Raw genomic sequence first — 18,911 nt, forward strand, 5'->3', positions numbered from 1 at the left:
AGAGGCAGGAGGACAAGCTGGAAGGTGATAGGTGACGCCAGGTGGGCCCGGGAGGCGAGATGAAGTAAGAAGCTGAAAGGGGATAGGTGGAAGAGGTAACGGGCTGAGGAAGGAGGAATCTGATAGGAGAGGAGAGAGGACAGTGGGAGAACGGGAAGGAGGAGGTGATGAGTAGGTGAGGAGTTGATGGGTACGTGGGGAGGTGATGTGTACGTGAGGTGGTGATGGGTACGTGAGGAGGCGATGGTACGTGAGGAGGCGATGGTACGTGAGAAGGCGATGGGTAGGTGAGGTGGTGATGGGTAGGTGAGGTGGTGATGTGTACGTGAGGAGGTGATGGGAAGTGAGGAGGTGATGTGTACGTGAGGAGGTGATGGGAAGTGAGGTGGTGATGTGTACGTGAGGAGGTGATGTGTACGTGAGGAGGCGATGTGTACGTGAGGAGGCGATGTGTACGTGAGGAGGCGATGTGTACGTGAGGTGGTGATGGGTAGGTGAGTTGGTGATGTGTAGGTGAGGAGGTGATGGGTACGTGAGGAGGTGATGGGTACGTGAGGAGGTGATGGTAGGTGAGGAGGTGATGGGTAGGTGAGGTGGTGATGGGTACGTGAGGAGGTGATGGGTACGTGAGGAGGTGATGGGTACGTGAGGTGGTGATGGTAGGTGAGGAGGTGATGTGTACGTGAGGAGGTGATGGGTACGTGAGGTGGTGATGGTAGGTGAGGAGGTGATGTGTACGTGAGGAGGTGATGTGTACGTGAGGAGTTGATGGGTAGGTGAGGAGAAGGGTGAGGGGGGAGCCAGGATGAGGAATAGAAAAGCGAGAAGGGGAGGGAAGGGAGAGAAATTACCAGACGTTAGAGAAATCGACGTTGATGCTGTAAGGTTGGAGGCTCCACAGACAATATGGGGCGTTGTACCCTTAGTTTTTTAACCCTTGAATCGTGGAGTGGTGGGGTTGATGGGAAGGAGGGGGAAATAAAAGGAATTCATTGGGATGAGTAGAAAAATGGGTGCTTGACGATCCGAGTGGCCTGTTAGTGCATCCTCTGCTATATCTCACCGACGCACACAGCAGGATCAAGGGGCCAGATGGACTCTTCCATTCCCGTTTCCTCCATCCGGAAGACACAGGAGCACTACCAGGCCACTCGGCCCGTCGAGCCTGCTGCGCCGTTCCAGCACGGCTGATTTTCTTTCTAATACCATTCTTCCTGACAGGCGAGGTAGGGATTTGAGATACAGCTAGGGACAGGCACTGCCCAATTAACCTGAGCAGAGACACACTTGTGTGGGTTGCCCTGGATTTCCAGCCTCTGCAGAACTTCTTGTGTTCAATCGGGACAATTTACAGCCACCAATTACTCTACTGACCGGTATGGCATTGGACTGCGGGAGGAGACCAGAGCTCCCTGAGGAAACCCACGTGTTTGCGGGAAGTACAAGCTCCTCACAGACGGTGCTGGGATTGAACTTTGAACTCCACCCCCCAGCTGTAACACCATCGCACTGACCATTCATGCCCCCGGTAACCTATGCACTTTGAACATTTGGACGGGATTTGAACGCGTTTCTGAATCAGCAGTCCAGAAATACAAGACCATAAGACATAGGAGCAGAATCAAGCCATTCAGTCCATCGAGTCAGCTCCACCATTCCATCATGGCTGATTTACTATCCCTCTCAACCCCATTCTCCTGCCTTCTCCCCACAACCATTGATGCCCGTACTAATCAAGAACCTATCAACCTTCGCTTTAAATATACCCAATGACAGCCTCCACAGCCGTCTGTGGCAAAGAATTCCACAAATTCACCACCTTCTGGCTAAAGAAATTCCTCCTCATCTCCATTCTAAAGGGACGTCCCTCTATTCTGACGTTGTGCCATCTGGTCCTAGACTCCCCCACTATAGGAAACATCCTCTCCACATCCACTCTATCTGTGTCTTCTGGTCCTTGTCTCCCCCACTATAGGAAACATCCTCTCCACATCCACTCTATCTGTGCCCTCTGGTCCTAGACTCCCCACTATAGGAAACATCCTCTCCACATCCACTCGGTCTGTGTCCTCTGGTCCTAGACTCCCCCACTATAGGAAACATCCTCTCCACATCCACTCTATCTGTGTCCTCTGGTCCTAGACTCCCCCACTATAGGAAACATCCTCTCCACATCCACTCTATCTGTGTCCTCTGGTCCTAGACTCCCCCACTATAGGAAACATCCTCTCCACATCCACTCTATCCGTGTCCTCTGGTCCTAGACTCCCCCACTATAGGAAACATCCTCTCCACATCCTCTCTATCTGTGTCCTCTGGTCCAAGTCTCCCCCACTATAGGAAACATCCTCTCCACATCCACTCTATCTGTGTCCTCTGGTCCTAGACTCCCCCACTATAGGAAACATCCTCTCCACATCCATCCTATCTGTGTCTTCTGGTCCTTGTCTCCCCCACTATAGGAAACATCCTCTCCACATCCACTCTATCTGTGTCCTCTGGTCCTAGACTCCCCACTATAGGAAACATCCTCTCCACATCCACTCGGTCTGTGTCCTCTGGTCCTAGACTCCCCCACTATAGGAAACATCCTCTCCACATCCACTCTATCTGTGTCCTCTGGTCCTAGACTCCCCCACTATAGGAAACATCCTCTCCACATCCACTCTATCTGTGTCCTCTGGTCCTAGACTCCCCCACTATAGGAAACATCCTCTCCACATCCACTCTATCTGTGTCCTCTGGTCCTAGACTCCCCCACTATAGGAAACATCCTCTCCACATCCACTCTATCTGTGTCCTCTGGTCCCAGACTCCCCCACTATGGGAAACATCCTCTCCACATCCACTCTGTCTGTGTCCTCTGGTCCTAGACTCCCCCACTATGGGAAACATCCTCTCCACATCCACTCCATCTGTGTCCTCTGGTCCTAGACTCCCCCACTATAGGAAACATCCTCTCCACACCCATTCTATCTGTGTCCTCTGGTCCTAAACTCCCCCACTATAAGAAACATCCTCTCCACACCCATTCTATCTGTGTCCTCTGGGCCTAGACTGCCCCAGTACAGCAGTTATCTTCCCCATGTTCCTTCAATAAGACCATGAGATATAGAAGCAGGGTTAGGCTTCCACAGTGAAGACTGATGTAAAATATTTAGTTCGTTTGCTATTTTGTTGTCCTCCATTACTAGCTCTCCAGCATCATTTGCCAGTGGTCCGATACCCACTCTCGCCCCCTTCTCCCAGAAGCACTGGAGAGGCACGCGGATACCCCGTAGGCTGCTTGACGCAGGCCTGCACCGCACACCAGCCGGATACTGCGCCAGCGCCGGTGACTGACGTGCACGGGTGACAGAGGGCATCTGCCGCCGGCGGGAGTCTGTGCGAGGGCTAGTCAATCGGCGTGCCCCGAGGTGCCAGCCTGGAGGTTAGGGTCCTGTCAACGGCTCATCCGGGAATCCATACCAAAGGCCAGAGGTCGAAGCACAATAGCCGAAGACTGGAGACTGTAGGCCTGTCCTGAAGCTGGAGCAGTGAGTGAGTGTGTGTGTGTGTGTGCGGGCCAGGAGCTTGTTTTGCTGTTGTTTGGCCAGTTGTGTTGTTCTGCTGGGCATCTGGGCAAACTATTAATTTATTTCCAAGTACAGATCAGTACAGGCCATTCTGGCATGATGAGCCCATTCTGGCCCAATGAGTACCCCACCCAGCAGCCCACCGATTTAACCCCAGCCTAACCACAAGACAATTTACAATGACCAATTAACCCACCAACCGGTACCTCTTTCGACTGTGGGAGGAAACAGAGCACCCGGAGGAAATCCACATGTTCACTGGAAGGAACATACAAACTTGCTTCCAGAGAACGCTGGAATTGAACTCTGAAAACTCCGGCGCCCCGGGCTGTAACGGGTCGCGCTAACCCCCACGCTAGCGTGCCGTCAGTTTGCCGTCGTTGTTGTTCCGCTGAGCAGTGTGGGCGTGCCACGCGGGCGTCGGGATGTGTGGCGACTTGCGCGGGCTGCCCGTGGCGCATCCTTGGGGCGCATTTGCCGTTAACGTGAACAACGCATCGAACTACCGCGAGAGATGCTGGAAATCCAGAGCAACACAGACAAAACACTGGGGGAACTCAGCGGGTCAGGCAGCATCTACGGAAATGAATAAACAGTCGACGTTTCGGGCCGAGACCCTTCATCGGGACTGGAAAGGGAGCGAGGAGGCACCAGAATAAAAAGGCGGGGGGGGGGAGGAGGGGAGGGAGGAGGGTAGCTGGAAGGTGATAGGTGAAGCCAGGGGAGAGGAAGGAATCTGATAGGAGAGGAGAAAGGGAAAGGTGGGGGGACCCCAGGGAGAGGTCAGAGTAGAGAATATAAGAAAAGGGGAGGGGAAGGGAATTTTATTTTACAAACCAGAAGAAATTGATGTTAATGCCATCATGTTGGGAGGCCACACAAACAGGATATCAGGTGTTGCTGCTTCACCCTGAGAGTGACCTCATATTCGCATGTCGGAATGGGAATGGGAATGGGAATTTAAGCGGCTGGCTGCCGGGAAGTTCTGATTTTGGCGGATGGAGAGGTGCTCGACGAAGTGGTCCCGCGATGTAGAGGAGGCCACATCGGGAGCACCGGAGACAACCAGCCGCAAAGTGTTGCCTCACACGTAACAGCTGTTTGGGGGCCATTTCTCTGTACGTTCCAATGTACGCGCGATAAATAAATCGGAACTCGCAAGAAGCGAGACGGCGGCGCAGCGCAGCCTCGGACAAGTGTTTTCCCTGTTCCCGATCCGATGGGGTCGATGCCCCTCACCACCCCCCTGCCTTCCCCACAGCCCGCCTACCTGGGGGTGTAGCTGGGGGTGTAGCGTGACTGCTGCCGGGAACTGCTGTACACCGAGAAGGTTCTCTTGCTGGAATCGCTGCTGTGGGCCTTCCTCACGCCTTCCTCGTACAGCAGTCCAACCTACACGGGAGTACACACGGTATGGTTACACGGGGCTCGGCTCAGAGCCTGAGCCACTGCGGAGTCACCCAGTGCACAAGCAGGCCCGGCTATGATTTATAATATTATTATGAAACTTAGGAAAGCGCCATTTGATAAGATTAGGGTAGATTGGGAACAGGAATTGGGGCTTACCATTTCTGTGGATGATTGGGGGCAGATTTTACAATTAGTTAATACTTCCTCTATTTGTGCTAAACATTCCCTAATTCAATTTAAAGTGGTTCATAGAGCACATATGTCCAAAGATAAGTTAGCGCGTTTTTACTCGCATATTAATCCTTTTTGTGATAGATGTTCGGGGCAGATAGCCTCTTTAACTCATATGTTTTGGTCTTGCCCTACTTTGGAAACTTTTTAGAGAGATATTTTTAATATTATTTCTAAGGTATTAAATATAGATATCTCTCCTCACCCTATTACTGCTATCTTTGGACTACCTAAAATTTTATGTAAAATCTTATGTTTAAATTACATTGTTTGTAGTATTTTTTTTTGGTATTGATACCTTCTGGAATTTTATTATACTTTAACATTGTATTAATGTTTATATGGCTTACCTTTTTGTATACTTATTCAATAAAAAGATTTAAAAAGAAAGAAAGAAACCAATGGCATTATGATCATTCCCTGCACAAACTTCAGTCACCTGCCCTGTCTCATTCCCTCAAAGCAGATTCAGTATCCCACAGTCTCTCGTTGGGACTTCTATGTACTGATGAAGGAATCTTTCCTGAACACATTTGACAAACTCTACCCCATCCAGTCCTTTTACAGTCTGGGAGGCAGAGTCAATATGTGTAAAGTTATCATAACAACCGTATGTTTCTTGCAACAATCTGCAAGCTCTTTACAAATTTGTTCCTCTAAATCCCGCAGACTGTCGGGTGGTCTGTAACAAAGCCCCACTAACGTGGTCTTACCTTTCTTATTTCTCAGCTCCATCCAAAATGCCTCATTAGCCGAGCTCTCCAGTCCGTCCTGACGGAGCACTGCCATGACGTTTTCCCCTGACGAGGAACACCACCCCTACTCCTCCAATCCCTCCCACTTTGTCCATGTCTAAAAATGTGGAAACCCCGGAATACTGAGCTGCCAATCCTGCCCCTCCCGCAACCAAGTCTCATTCATGACTACCACATCATAATTCCATGTGTTGCACCATGCCTTCAGCTCACCTGCCTTCCCTACGATACTTCCTGCACTGAAATATACGCAGCTCAGGACACTAGTCACACCAAGCTCAACCTTTTGATTCTGGACTTTGACTGAGGTCTTAACAACATCTGCCTCCACAACCTCTCCACTAGCTGTTCTGATGCTCTGGTTCCTGTCTCCCTGCAACTCCAGTTTAAACCCCACACTAGTAAACCTTCCCACTAGGATATTAGTCCCGCTTCAGTTCGGGTGAAATCCATCTCTTCTGTACAGGTCCCACCTTCCCTAGAAGAGAGCCCAATTATCCAAAAATCTTATGCTCTCCCTCCTGCACCAGCTCCTTAGCCATGTGTCAAACTGTATAATCTTCCTACATCTGGCCTCACTAGCACGTTTCTGTAGCCTTTTCCAGCTTCATGCATCTCTACAATTCTTCTAAGATCCTCTGAAAGTTGTTTTGATCGAGGCATAGTGCACGTCAACAGATCTTTGTTGGGAAGAGCAGGCTCTGTCAGTAACCTGACTTTGTGTGTCTTTTTTATAGGGCAGGGCACCTCCACAACCCACACCTCCAACCTCATCTCATTGATTGGAACACCCGACTCCAAATAGCTTTCACAGAAAGCGTTACCCCAGAGGTTCACATACTTTTCTTGAATCTAGACTGTGAATGGTGTACTCAGTATTGACGAGATTTGTCTGTTCTTACTTTAAACAGATTGTGTGTGCCTTATCGTGATTTAGATTAAGATCAGACTGCATTTTATGAGTAATTAATGCAGAAAGCCAAGTTATTGCAAAGGGTTGACAACTTTTTCTTGCAACTGTAACATCCGGGAATCTCATTCTTCTCCACAGAACCTCCTTTCTGTTTCCTTCACTAATGAATCCACTATCTCCACAGCTCACTTCCCTTCTGAATGAGAGTCAGTCAGTGCCAGAGGCCTGGCTGCTGGGACTTTTCTCTGGTAGGTCATTCCCCCACCCCAACAGTATCCAAAGTGGTATACCTGTTGTTGAGGGGGATGGCCACAGGGGTAGTCTGCACAGGCTCCTTAATTCTTTAATCCTTGGGTGTAACTCCCTCTGTATGTGTCCTATCGACCACCCCCTCAGCCTCCCGGATGATCCGGAGTTCATCCGGTTCCAGCTCCAACTCCGTAACATGGAGCGCTAGAAGCTGCAGCTGGACGCCCCTCTCGCAGTCGTAGTCGGCAGGGACACTGGAAGTCTGCTGCCTTCCCTCATCCTGCGAGAGCAGCGTTCCACTATCCTGCCTGGCGTCTCTGCCTCCCTCCCGTCACCGTCCAGTTCCCGTGGTGACCGCGTCCTCACCTGCACGTCGATGGAGGTGATGTCCTCCACCACCCGCTTCATCACGGCCCGCACGTTGCGCGGTTCAATGGTGTTGATCCAGTCGCGCGTCTCCACGCTCTTGCGCAGCATCTGCGAGACGTTCAGCCCCTGCACCTTCACGTAGTGGTTCAGGAGCCGCTGTGCCGACTCGCGGGCGTCCGCGCACAGCACGGTCACCGGCGTCACCGGCGAATGGTCCTGTGTGGAGCGGACAACACAGCCAAACACAGAGTGAGGCTCCTAACACACACTCTACCTCCGCACCGTCCCAACACACACACTCCCTCCGCACCGTCCCATCACACACACTCCCTCCGCACCGTCCCATCACTCACACTCCCTCCGCTCCGGCCCATCACTCACACACTATCTCCGCTCCGTCCCATCACTCACACTCCCTCCGCACCGTCCCATCACACACACTCACTCCGCACCGTCCCATCACACACACACTATCTCCGCACTGTCCCATCACACACACTCCCTCCGCTCCGTCCCATCACACACACTCCCTCTGCACCGTCCCATCACTCACATTCCCTCCGCACCGTCCCATCACACACACTCCCTCCGCACCGTCCCATCACACACACTCCCTCCGCACCGTCCCATCACACACACACTATCTCCGCACCGTCCCATCACACACACTCCCTCCGCACCGTCCCATCACTCACACTCCCTCCGCACCGTCCCATCACTCATACTCCCTCCGCTCCGTCCCATCACTCACACTCCCTCCGCTCCGTCCCATCACTCACACTCCCTCCGCTCCGTCCCATCACACACTCCCGGGGTCAGACACAGAGTGAAGCTCCCTCCACACCATCCCATCACACACTCCCGGGTTCAGACACAGAGTGAAGCTCCCTCCCCACCGTCCCGTCTGAGAAAGGTGGGGAGGGGGCTGGGCATCACTGACCTGGCCGAGGAACTGCTCGTCGGTCAGCGTGAGGATGTAGCTGACGCTGGACGTCTCGTAGTCGAGGCAGAGGCGGCTGAGCAGGAGCAGCAGCCCGGGCGGGGTTGAGCTCTTCTCGCCGGTCGTCTCGCAGAACTGCCGCGCAGTCTGGCACACGTGTCTGATGAAGGCAACGATGAGACCCTCACGCACACCCTGGCTACAGAACTCCCCCTGCGGAGATATCGAGAGACAGAGCCGTCACCCCCATCTCCCTGAACATCCAAATTCCCAGAAGATCGAGAGACAGGGAAGACACCCCCATCTCCCTGAAACTCCACATTCCCAGATCGAGAGACAGGGCCGTCACCCCCATCTCCCTGAACCTCCACATTCCCAGATCGAGAGACCAGGAAGACACCCCCATCTCCCTGAAACTCCACATTCCCAGATCGAGAGACCAGGAAGACACCCCCATCTCCCTGAAACTCCACATTCCCAGATCGAGAGACCAGGAAGACACCCCCATCTCCCAGAACCTCCAAATTCCCAGATCGAGAGACAGGGCCGTCACCCCCATCTCCCTGAAACTCCACATTCCCAGATCGAGAGACAGGGAAGACACCCCCACCTCCCTAAAACTCCACATTCCCAGATCGAGAGACAGGGAAGACACCCCCATCTCCCTGAAACTCCAAATTCCCAGATCGAGAGACAGGGAAGACACCCCCATCTCCCAGAACCTCCAAATTCCCAGATCGAGAGACAGGGAAGACACCCCCATCTCCCTGAAACTCCACATTCCCAGATCGAGAGACAGGGAAGACACCCCCATCTCCCAGAAACTCCAAATTCCCAGATCGAGAGACAGGGCCGTCACCCCCAGCTCCCTGAACCTCCAAATTCCCAGATCGAGAGACAGGGCCGTGACCCCCATCTCCCAGAAACTCCACATTCCCAGATCGAGAGACCGGGAAGACACCCCCATCTCCCAGAAACTCCACATTCCCAGAAGATCAAGAAATAGAGCCGTCATCCTCCATCTCCCTGAACCTCTGAATTCCCAGCAGTTTCCCAAACCTTCCCGGTACTGCCTTCTTCCAGCACCCCCCAAGTCTCAGCAGAGGCCATAAGCCAGTAGGCAAGCCAGGGCAGTACGATACGGAGAGCAAGCTGTTGTCCACGCAGCAGGCTCCCCCTCTCCACACAGCTGATGAATGCAAAGGGACGGCAGAGACCGACACAGTTTGGCACCGGCGCTGTCGCAGGAGTTGCCAGTCGGCATTGAACTCAACGTAGGACTGGCTTCGGGACTCCAGCTCCGGATTTTTCCCTCGGGGTTCACTCCCAGAACCTTCCCCGTGGGTGGGTATAGCCACAAGGCAGCGGAGGTTTGAGATCAGAGTTCTCCTTCTCCGAGATGAGCTGCCAACCGCGGCTGACAAGCCCCGTCTGCCCAAAGCGACTGGTTTCTAAGATGCCAGGAACCTGCCTTTGCCCCTTCCCCTGTCAGTAGAAACTGTTCCGCCGGGCTTGGTGGCTAAGCCACACGTGAAGGTCAGGAGCTGGACTTGGTTGTCAAAGTCTATTTGAGACGCTCGGGGTATTTAATAGGAAACATAGAGACATAGAAAACCTACAGCACAATACAGGCCCTTCGGCCCACAATGATGTGCTGAACACGTACTTACTTTAGAAATTACTGAGGTGACCCATAGCCCTCTATTTTTCTAAGCTCCATGTACCTGTCCAGGAGTCTCTTAAAAGACCATATTGTATCCGCCTCCACCAGCATCGCTGGCAGCCCGTCCCACGCACTCACCACTCTCTGCGTAAAAAACTTACCCCTGTACCTACATCCAACCACCTTAAACCTGTGTCCTCTTGTGGCAGCCATTTCAGCCCTGGGAAAAAGCCTCTGACTACCCACACGATCAATGCCTCTCATCAGCACAGTAGGAGCTTATCAGACCATAGGACAATGGAGAACAATTAAGCCATTCGGCCCATCGAATCTGCTCCAGCATTCCGTCATGGCTGATTTCTTACCCCTCTCAACCTCAGTCTCCTGCCTTCTCCCTGACGCCCTGACTAATCAGGAACCCACGAGCCTCTGCTTTAAATATACCCATTGCCCCTGTGGCAATGAATTCCACAAATTCACCACCCTCTGGCGAAGGAAACTCACCCTCGTTGCCATTCTAAAAGGGCACCCCCCTCTATTCTGAAACCGTGTCCTCTTGTCTTAGACTCCCCCACCAAAAGAAACATCCCCCCCCACACTCAGTCTACCCAGACCTTTCACTATTCGATAGGTTTCAGTTAGATCCCCCGTCATTCTTCGAAGCTCCAGTGAGTCAAGGCCCAGGGCCATCAATCACTCCTCATAGATTAACCCTTTCATTCCCAGTATCATTCTCAGGCACCCTCTCCAATGTCAGCACCACCTTTCTTAAATAAGGGGCCCAAAGCCCCTCACCATATTCGAAGGACGTTTGGGTTAGGGAGGGTCAGACAAACAGGGAGCAGTGGGAAACGGGGGTTTAGCGGCTGGGATGTTGGCGTGAAGCTCCTCCGCAGCACTCTCACCTTGAAGAAGGGCTTATCGGAGAAGGTGATGTCCTTGGCGATGAAAAGGTGGACGGAGGCAAGCACTGACTTGACCTGGTTCAGCAGGGAGGCAGACAGGGTGGCGAGCAGCTCCGACAGGCCGGGTCCGTCCTTGCCCAGAACGCGGGGCGCGGCCAGCGACTGGCGCACGTCGGTCAGCGAGTCGGCCAGGAAGCCACGCAGGGCCTCCAGGTACTGGCCGAGGCGCCCGCGGGCGGCGCGCGCCACGATCTCTGCTCCCTCGGCCCCCAGCCCCGAGCCGGGCAGCAGCCTCTCGACTGCCTGGAGCCGGCGGTGGATGCGGTCCAAGCCCCGGACCAGCAGCGAGTTGTCCGCCACGCCTCTCTCGGCCGCCACGCGCCCCTCCACCAGCGAGAAGTAGCGGCCCATCAGCTGGCGGATGAAAGCCTGGAGCTTGGCGTTGGCCATGGGGGCCACGTCGCTGCCGGCCGCGGCTGGCCGCCGGACGAACAGCTCCTGGTAGGAGGCGATGAGCAGGCAGGTGTCACTGACGAAGCCGTGGCAGCCGGCGTCCACGAATTCCAGGAAGTCGGCGGCGGGGGGCGAGGTGCTGCCAGCGCCGAATTCCAGACCCCGCAGTTGCCCCTCCAGCCGGCTGCGGGCGTGCGACAGGAACTCGTCGCAGAGGGACTCCGCCGGCTCCTCCAGGCGCAGCAGCAGGTCCACGCACTCGGCCAGCTGTTGGGCGCTCGAGCCGCCCTCCCTAGGGTGGGGGACAGCGGTCAGTCGTCAGCCGGACAGAGGGGAGAGGTTGGCGGCGCGCAGGGGACGGGGGAGAGCGCAACAGGCGGAGGGGCCGAGGGAGTACGTGGAGGACGGAGGGGGAGGTGCTGAGGGACTAGGGGAGGGAGGGAGCGAGGAAGCAATGAACTGCTCCCCCAGCAAGTCCACCACACTACTTGCCACAGGGAAGGTTCCGTACTGAAGGCCATTCAGCCCTTTGGGCCGTGCTGGCTCCCCCATAACCAAGCAACACAAACCCTTTCCCAGTCGAATGACAACTATTGAGTCACTGAATGGGACAGGGCACGAAGATGCCCTTTGGCCCACTTGCCCGTGCTGACCCTTTTGACTGTGTGAGAAACCCTGCCTCAGATCCTCGCCCCTTAAACTTCCTCGCTCTCTCCTGCCACAGAGGGAAAAGTCTCTGACTGTCCGCCAGACATAGGCCATTCGGCCCATCGAATCTGCTCCACCATTTCACCATGACTCATTTATTGCCCCTCCCAACCCCATTCTCCTGCCTTCCTGCTCCAGATTTCTCCCCCCCCGCAAACGAGGTTCACTCCCAAAGCCTTCCCCACTAGTGGGTACAGCCACAAGGCAGCGGAGGTTTGAGATCTGGGGTTTTCCTTCTCCTCGATGAGCTGCAAACAATGGCTGATGTGCCCCATCTGCCTGAAAGGTCTTAAAGCCCTGCCAACCCGCTTTTGCCCCGTCTCCCGTCGGCGCAAACGGTTCCGCCAGGCTTGCTAACCAAGTCAGGAGCAGGACCTGATTGTCAGAGGCTACTTGGGACAAACACCACTGGGGGCATTTGAAAGGATGTGGGAGCTTTTAAGACCATGAGACACAGGAGCAGAATTAGGCTGTTCGGCCCATCGAGTCTGCTCCGCCATTCCATCATGGCTGATTTAGTTTCTCTCTCAACCCCATTCTCCTGCCTTCTCCCCCGTAACCCTTGACACCCTGACTAATCAAGAACTCATCAACTTCCGCCCTCACATGGCAATGACTTCCACAATGCATAGATGGGAGAGGTCTGGGTGCGGGTCGGTGGGTCGAGGCATGGACTAGATGGGCTGAAGGGCCTGTTTCTGTGCTGCGGACTCTAGGAGTGGGAGTGGGCGGGAGACGTGACGAGCGGGCGCTCCTGCACCTGAACTGGACGCGGAGCCTGTGGGCGAGGTCGGCCATGATCTTGCTGCAGTCGTCGTGGATGCCCTGGAAAGAGGGCATCAGCTGGTACTGCAGCAGGACGGAGCGCGCCTTGGTGTAGTAGCGCACCGCCTGCCCGTACGCCTCCAGCTCCACGCACTTCTTCAGCCGGGCAGGCAGCTCGAACAGGAACTGCAGCTTGCGCAGGAGAGCATGCACGCCTGGAATACAACGGGGGAACCATCACTGAGCTGCTCGGCCCAACCGGTCTATACCAAACGATGTTCCAATTCCCATCGGGCTCTAACACCTTCCAAAACCACCCCCCCTTCCCAATTCCCATCAGCTTGTAGTCCTTTCCCCCAAAGCCCACACCTCTCTCCCTGCAACTGTCACATAATTCCCATCTCTCCGATCCAACTGTCCCACACTTCCCCACCGTCTCTCCAACCCAACCATCCCAATTCCCAGTATTCTCCAAAACCTTCCTGTCACATCCCAATTTCTCCTCCTCCCAATTCCCAGCATCTTGTAAAACTTTCTCCAGTCCAGTCCTCTCTTCCTCTAACTGTCCCACACTTCCCCACCGTCTCTCCAACCCAACCATCCCAATTCCCAGTATTCTCCAAAACCTTCCTGTCACATCCCAATTCCTCCTCCTCCTAATTCCCAGCACCTTGTGACCCCTTCTCTGGTCCACTCCTGTCTCCTACTAATGGCCCCATAGTATCCCCCCCCCACCCCCCTATCTCTCCAACCCAACCATCCCATTTCCCAAGGGATTCCAAAACTTCACTGGTACTCCCCTCTTCCTCCACCTCCCCAACTCTCAGCATCCCCTTTCTCCTCGTAATGGCCCCACAGTTCCCAACCATCTCTCCAACCCAACTGTCCTAATTCCCCAGAGTTTCAAAACCTTTCCATCACACCCCACTTCCTCCAACTCTCCCCGCCACCAAATTTGCACTATTTGCAATCTTTTGCAAACCCACACCGTCCTCCCCAAAACCATCCCCGATCCCCGTTCTCCCTGATCCTCCAGAAACCAACCGTCCCAATTCCCATCAATTCATCAATAACCTTCCCCAGGACAAAGATCTTGGTCTGAAACATCGACTGCTTATTCATTAGCATAAACGCTGTTTGGCCTGCTGCGTTCCTCCAGCATTTTGTGAGAGTTGCTCTGGGTTTTCAGCTTCGCAGAATCGTTTGTGTTTATGGCATATAAGATCAATCTAACCCTTCCCTCTCACATAGTCCTCCATTATTCTTTCATCCACGTGTCTGTTCAATGTCCCTGAAGTATCTGACTCGACTACTACCCCTGGCTGATTCCAGCTTCTTCCCCCCTTCCTTTCCAGTCCAGATGAAGGGTCTCAGCCTGAATTGTTGACTGTTTATTCCTTTCCAGAGATGCTGCCGACCCTGCTGAGTTCCTCCAGCATTTTGTATGTTCTCTGGATTCCCAGCATCTGCGGAACCTCCTGCGTTAATGGACCACCCCTCCCTCCCGACACCACAGCTCCCCTCCTCTCCCCGAGCACCTGAGAGCTTGGTGATTTGCTGGTGTTGGTCCTGCAGAGTGTGACTGATACGGACGCTGAACTCCGTGATGGCCGACATGTTGGTGGCCAGGCAGTCCATCTCGTCTTCCATTTTCCTGAAGTCGTTCTTCATCTTCCTGATAGTGTCTGTGGGGGGGGGGAATAGGAGGAGGCAAGAGGGCAACGATTGGCCTGCTGATCAGAAGAACGCACGACCCCCCCTTGCCCATAATCACCCAGGGGGAGCTGGCGGGAAATGGTGGAGCCCAACTCCCTACACGATCGTGGAACTAGAAATGACCATCAACGTTTGACCCAACTGGTCCGATGGTCATACTTCCAACCTGATGGCACAAACATCGATCTCCCCAACTTCCAGTAATCTCTCTCCTTTCGCCCCTTCTCTCTTTTCCCATTCCCCATTCTGGCTCCCCTCTTATTCCTTCTCCTCACCTCCCTCTGGTTCCCCTCCTCCTTCCCTTTCTCCAAAGGTCCATTCTCCTCTCCTACCAGATTCCTCCTTCTTCAACCCATTGTCTTCTACCTTTCACCTCCCAGATTCTTCATCTCCCCCCCTCATCTGGTCTCACCCATCACCCCCCAGCGTCTCACTTCATCCCCCTCTCCCCCACCCACCCACCTTCCCCCTCACCTGGTCTCACCTATCACCTCCCAGTGTCTCACTTCATCCCCCCCTGCCCCACCCACCCACCTTCCCCCTCACCTGGTCTTACCCATCACCTCCCAGTGTCTCACTTCATCCCCCTCTCCCCCACCCACCCACCTTCCCCCTCACCTGGTGTCACCTGTCACCTCCCAGTTTATCACTTGGTCCCCCCTCTCCCACACCCACCTTCCCACTCACCTGGTCTCACCCATCACCTCCCAGTGTCTCACTTCATCCCCCCCTGCCCCACCCACCCACCTTCCCCCTCACCTGGTCTCACCTATCACCTCCCAGTGTCTCACTTCATCCCCCCCTGCCCCACCCACCCACCTTCCCCCTCACCTGGTGTCACCTGTCACCTGCCAGCTTGTCCTCCTTCCCTTTCCCCCACCTTTTTATTCTGGCTTCTTCCCCCTTTCTTCCCGGTGGTGATGAGGGAACTCAGCCAGAAATGCCACTGTTTAAACCATTTCCATAGGTGCTGCCTGGCCTGCTGAATTTGCCTGGCATTTTGAGTGTGTTAGTCCAAATTATGCTGGTCTCCGCTCCCAGCTCTCGAAGCCGCCCTCTTTCATCCCAATCCCTCTGCTCGCTGTGGGGGCCATTCAAACCCATCCCCTGATCCTACACAATAAACCAGTCCACTATTCCATGGAGTACAGAGGAAATTTACAAGGATGTTGCTGGGTCTGGAGGACCCGAGTTTTAAGGAAAGGTTGAGTGGGTTCGGATTGCATTCCCTGGAGCGTAGGAGACTGAGGGGAGATTTGATAGAGGTATACAACATTATGAGGGGTTTCGATAGGGTAAATGCAAGCAGGCTTTTTCCACTGAGGTTGGGTGGGACAACAACTTGAGATCAAGGGTTAAGGGTGAAAGGTGAAAAGTTTCGAGGGAAACTTCTTCACTCAGAGGGTGGTCAGAGTGAGGAATGAGCTGCCAGTGCAAATGGTGCACACAAACTTGATTTCAATGTTGGATTGAAGTTTGGATAGGTACACGGATGGGAGACGAATAAAAGAGAGATTAGTTTTGTTAGATGCACATCGATACAGTGAAATGCGTCGTTTGCGTCAAATCAAGTCAATGAGGATTGCGCTGGGGGCAGCCCACAAGTGTCGCCATGCTTCCAACGCCCACCCCTCGCTGGCCCTAATCCATACCCCTTTGGAATATGTGAGGAAACCCACGCAGTCACGGGGCGTCCCTCAGACATGACCCTATCTGTGCTAGGGGAGTATTGCTCACTCCCTGTCCATCCCTCAGAAATGCCCCTACCTGTGCGAGGGGAGTATCTGTCACTCCCTGTCCGTCCCTCAGACAGGACCCTACCTGTGCGAGGGGAGTATCTGTCACTCCCTGTCCGTCCCTCAGACAGGACCCTACCTGTGCGAGGGGAGTACCGCTCGCTCGCTGTCCGCCCCTACCTGTGGCCGATATGAACTTGTTGTAGTTCTCGTAGACCAGCGTCTGCATGTCGCTGTCGAGCGCCCGGATCTGCTTCACCATCTCGGTCTCGCTGTCCATCAGCTCTGCCAGCGTGCTTTCACTCCTCAGCTGGACAAGAGCAGAGAGAGCCAAGGGCAAGGATAGTGAGAGAGTCTCCTGTCTGGCTGCATCACTGTGTGGAACAGAAGCTGCAACACCTCACAGAGGACAGGAAAACTCTGAGAGGGTCACTGGGTCTCACTCCCCTCTGTTGGTGACATTTATCAGGGCTGTTGTATGCCAAGGGTCCCTACTACCCATCCCACAGTCTCTTTACCCACTATCGTCACGATGGTGGTACAGGAGCATCAGGACTAGGACTGCCAGACTGGGTAACGGCTCGGACCACGCAGACAGACCCCTCCCCACACCTCTGACCCCAAAGACAGACGCCCCAGCAACTCGGACCCCACAGACAGACCCCTCCCGCAGACAGTTCCCCCCGGCACCCCGGAGACAGTTCCCCCCTCCGCACCCCGGACCCCGCAGACAGTCACCCCTCACACCCCAGAGACAGTGACTCCCCACTGCACCCCGGACCCCGCAGACAGATCGGCCCCCCCCACTGCACCCCGGACCCCGCAGACAGTGACCCCACCCCCCGCACCCCGGACCCCAGAGACAGTTCCCCCCCGCACTCCAGACCCCACTGACAGTCCCCCCCCCACACCCCGCACAGTTCCCCCCCGCACCCCGCAGACAGATTGCCCCCCCACTGCACCCCAGACACCAGAGACAGTGACCCCCGCACCCCGGAGACAGTGACCCCCCCCACACCCCGGACCCCGCAGACAGTGACCCCTCCCCCACACCCCGGACCCCGCAGACAGTGACCCCCAGACCCCGCAGTGACCCCCCCACACCCCGCAGACAGTGATCCCCCGCCGCACCCCGCAGTGACCCCCCCGGACCCCGCAGACAGTGACCCCCCCCGGACTCCGCAGACAGTGACACCCCCCGGACCCCGCAGACAGTGACCCCCCCCACACCCCGGACTCCGCAGACAGTGACCCCCCCCACACCCCGGACCCCGCAGACAGTGACCCCCCCCGGACCCCGCAGACAGTGACCCCCTGCACCCCGCAGACAGTGACCCCCCCACAGACAGTGACCCCCCCGCACCCCGCAGACAGTGACCCCCCCACACCCCACAGACAGTGACCCCCGCACCCCGCACACAGTGACCCCCCCGCACCCCACAGACAGTGACCCCCGCACCCCGCACACAGTGACCCCCCGCATCCCGCACACAGTGACCCCCCCCGGACGCCGCAGACAGTGACCCCCCCCTACACCCCGGACCCCGCAGACAGTGACCCCCCCCACACCCCGGACCCCGCAGACAGTGACCCCCCCCCACACCCCGGACCCCGCAGACAGTGACCCCCCCCCCACACCCCGGACTCCGCAGACAGTGACCCCCCCGGACCCCGCAGACAGTGACCCCCCCCACACACCCCGGACCCCGCAGACAGTGACCCCCCCCACACACACCCCGGACCCCGCAGACAGTTCCCCTGCCCACCAATTACTCGACCGCACCTTGTTCAGGTAAACCTCGGGATCAAAGTGGGCACCGTCGATGTCGGCGGGGTCCAGCGGGTCCCGGGAGCTCGGCTGCCGCCCGCCTCCCTCACTCAGCCCGTAGTAAAGCTTCAGCATCCCGTGGGCGCGTCGCTTCCTCCCCTCGGGCTCGGGCTCCGGATCGGCCGCCGCCATCGGCCCGGAACTGGGACACGGCTGGAACAATAAAGTTTCAGCGAAAGAGAAGGTCGGAACAATAAAGTTATATTGAGAGAGAAGGTCAGGGACAATAAAGTTACAGCGAAAGAGAAGGTCGGAACAATAAAGTTATATTGAGAGAGAAGGTCAGGGACAATAAAGTTACAGCGAAAGAGAAGGTCGGAACAATAAAGTTATATTGAGAGAGAAGGTCAGGGACAATAACAAACAAGAGAGATTCTGCAGATGTAGGAAGCCCAGAGTAAAACACACAAAATTCCCTCCAGGCTCGATAAAAAGCTCAGAGACCTCGGCCTTCACCCTGTCTTGTGCAGCTGAATCCTGGACTTCCTGTCAGATTGCTGGCAGGTGGTAAGAGTGGGCTCCCTCACCTCTGACCCTCCGACCCTCAAACCAGGAGCCCGTCAGGGATGTGTACTAAGTCCCCTCCTTTACTCCCTGTAGACCCATGACTGTGTCACCACCCACAGCTCCAATCTGCTAATTAAATTTGTCGACGACACTACATTGATTGTCCTTATCTCAAACAATAATGAGGT

General features: G+C 55.2%; 1 protein-coding gene across 1 annotated transcript in view; it reads right to left on the reverse strand.

Annotated features, from left to right (window-relative positions):
* The window catches only part of vps51 (VPS51 subunit of GARP complex), a 22,353-nt gene extending 3,980 nt beyond the window's left edge, over positions 1-18,373 (reverse strand). Inside the window, exons 1-8 of the mRNA XM_063036251.1 lie at positions 18,172-18,373; positions 16,569-16,698; positions 14,475-14,621; positions 12,932-13,151; positions 11,011-11,755; positions 8,443-8,655; positions 7,500-7,718; positions 4,846-4,967 (exon numbers count right to left, since the gene is read on the reverse strand). Coding sequence (XP_062892321.1) covers positions 4,846-4,967; positions 7,500-7,718; positions 8,443-8,655; positions 11,011-11,755; positions 12,932-13,151; positions 14,475-14,621; positions 16,569-16,698; positions 18,172-18,348 — 1,973 coding nt within the window. The 5' untranslated portion in view covers positions 18,349-18,373. The remainder of the gene's footprint in view (positions 1-4,845; positions 4,968-7,499; positions 7,719-8,442; positions 8,656-11,010; positions 11,756-12,931; positions 13,152-14,474; positions 14,622-16,568; positions 16,699-18,171) is intronic.
* Between the last annotated feature and the right edge of the window lie 538 nt (positions 18,374-18,911).

This window comes from Mobula hypostoma, chromosome 30 (genome assembly GCF_963921235.1).
Source record: "Mobula hypostoma chromosome 30, sMobHyp1.1, whole genome shotgun sequence".
NCBI lineage: Eukaryota > Metazoa > Chordata > Chondrichthyes > Myliobatiformes > Myliobatidae > Mobula > Mobula hypostoma.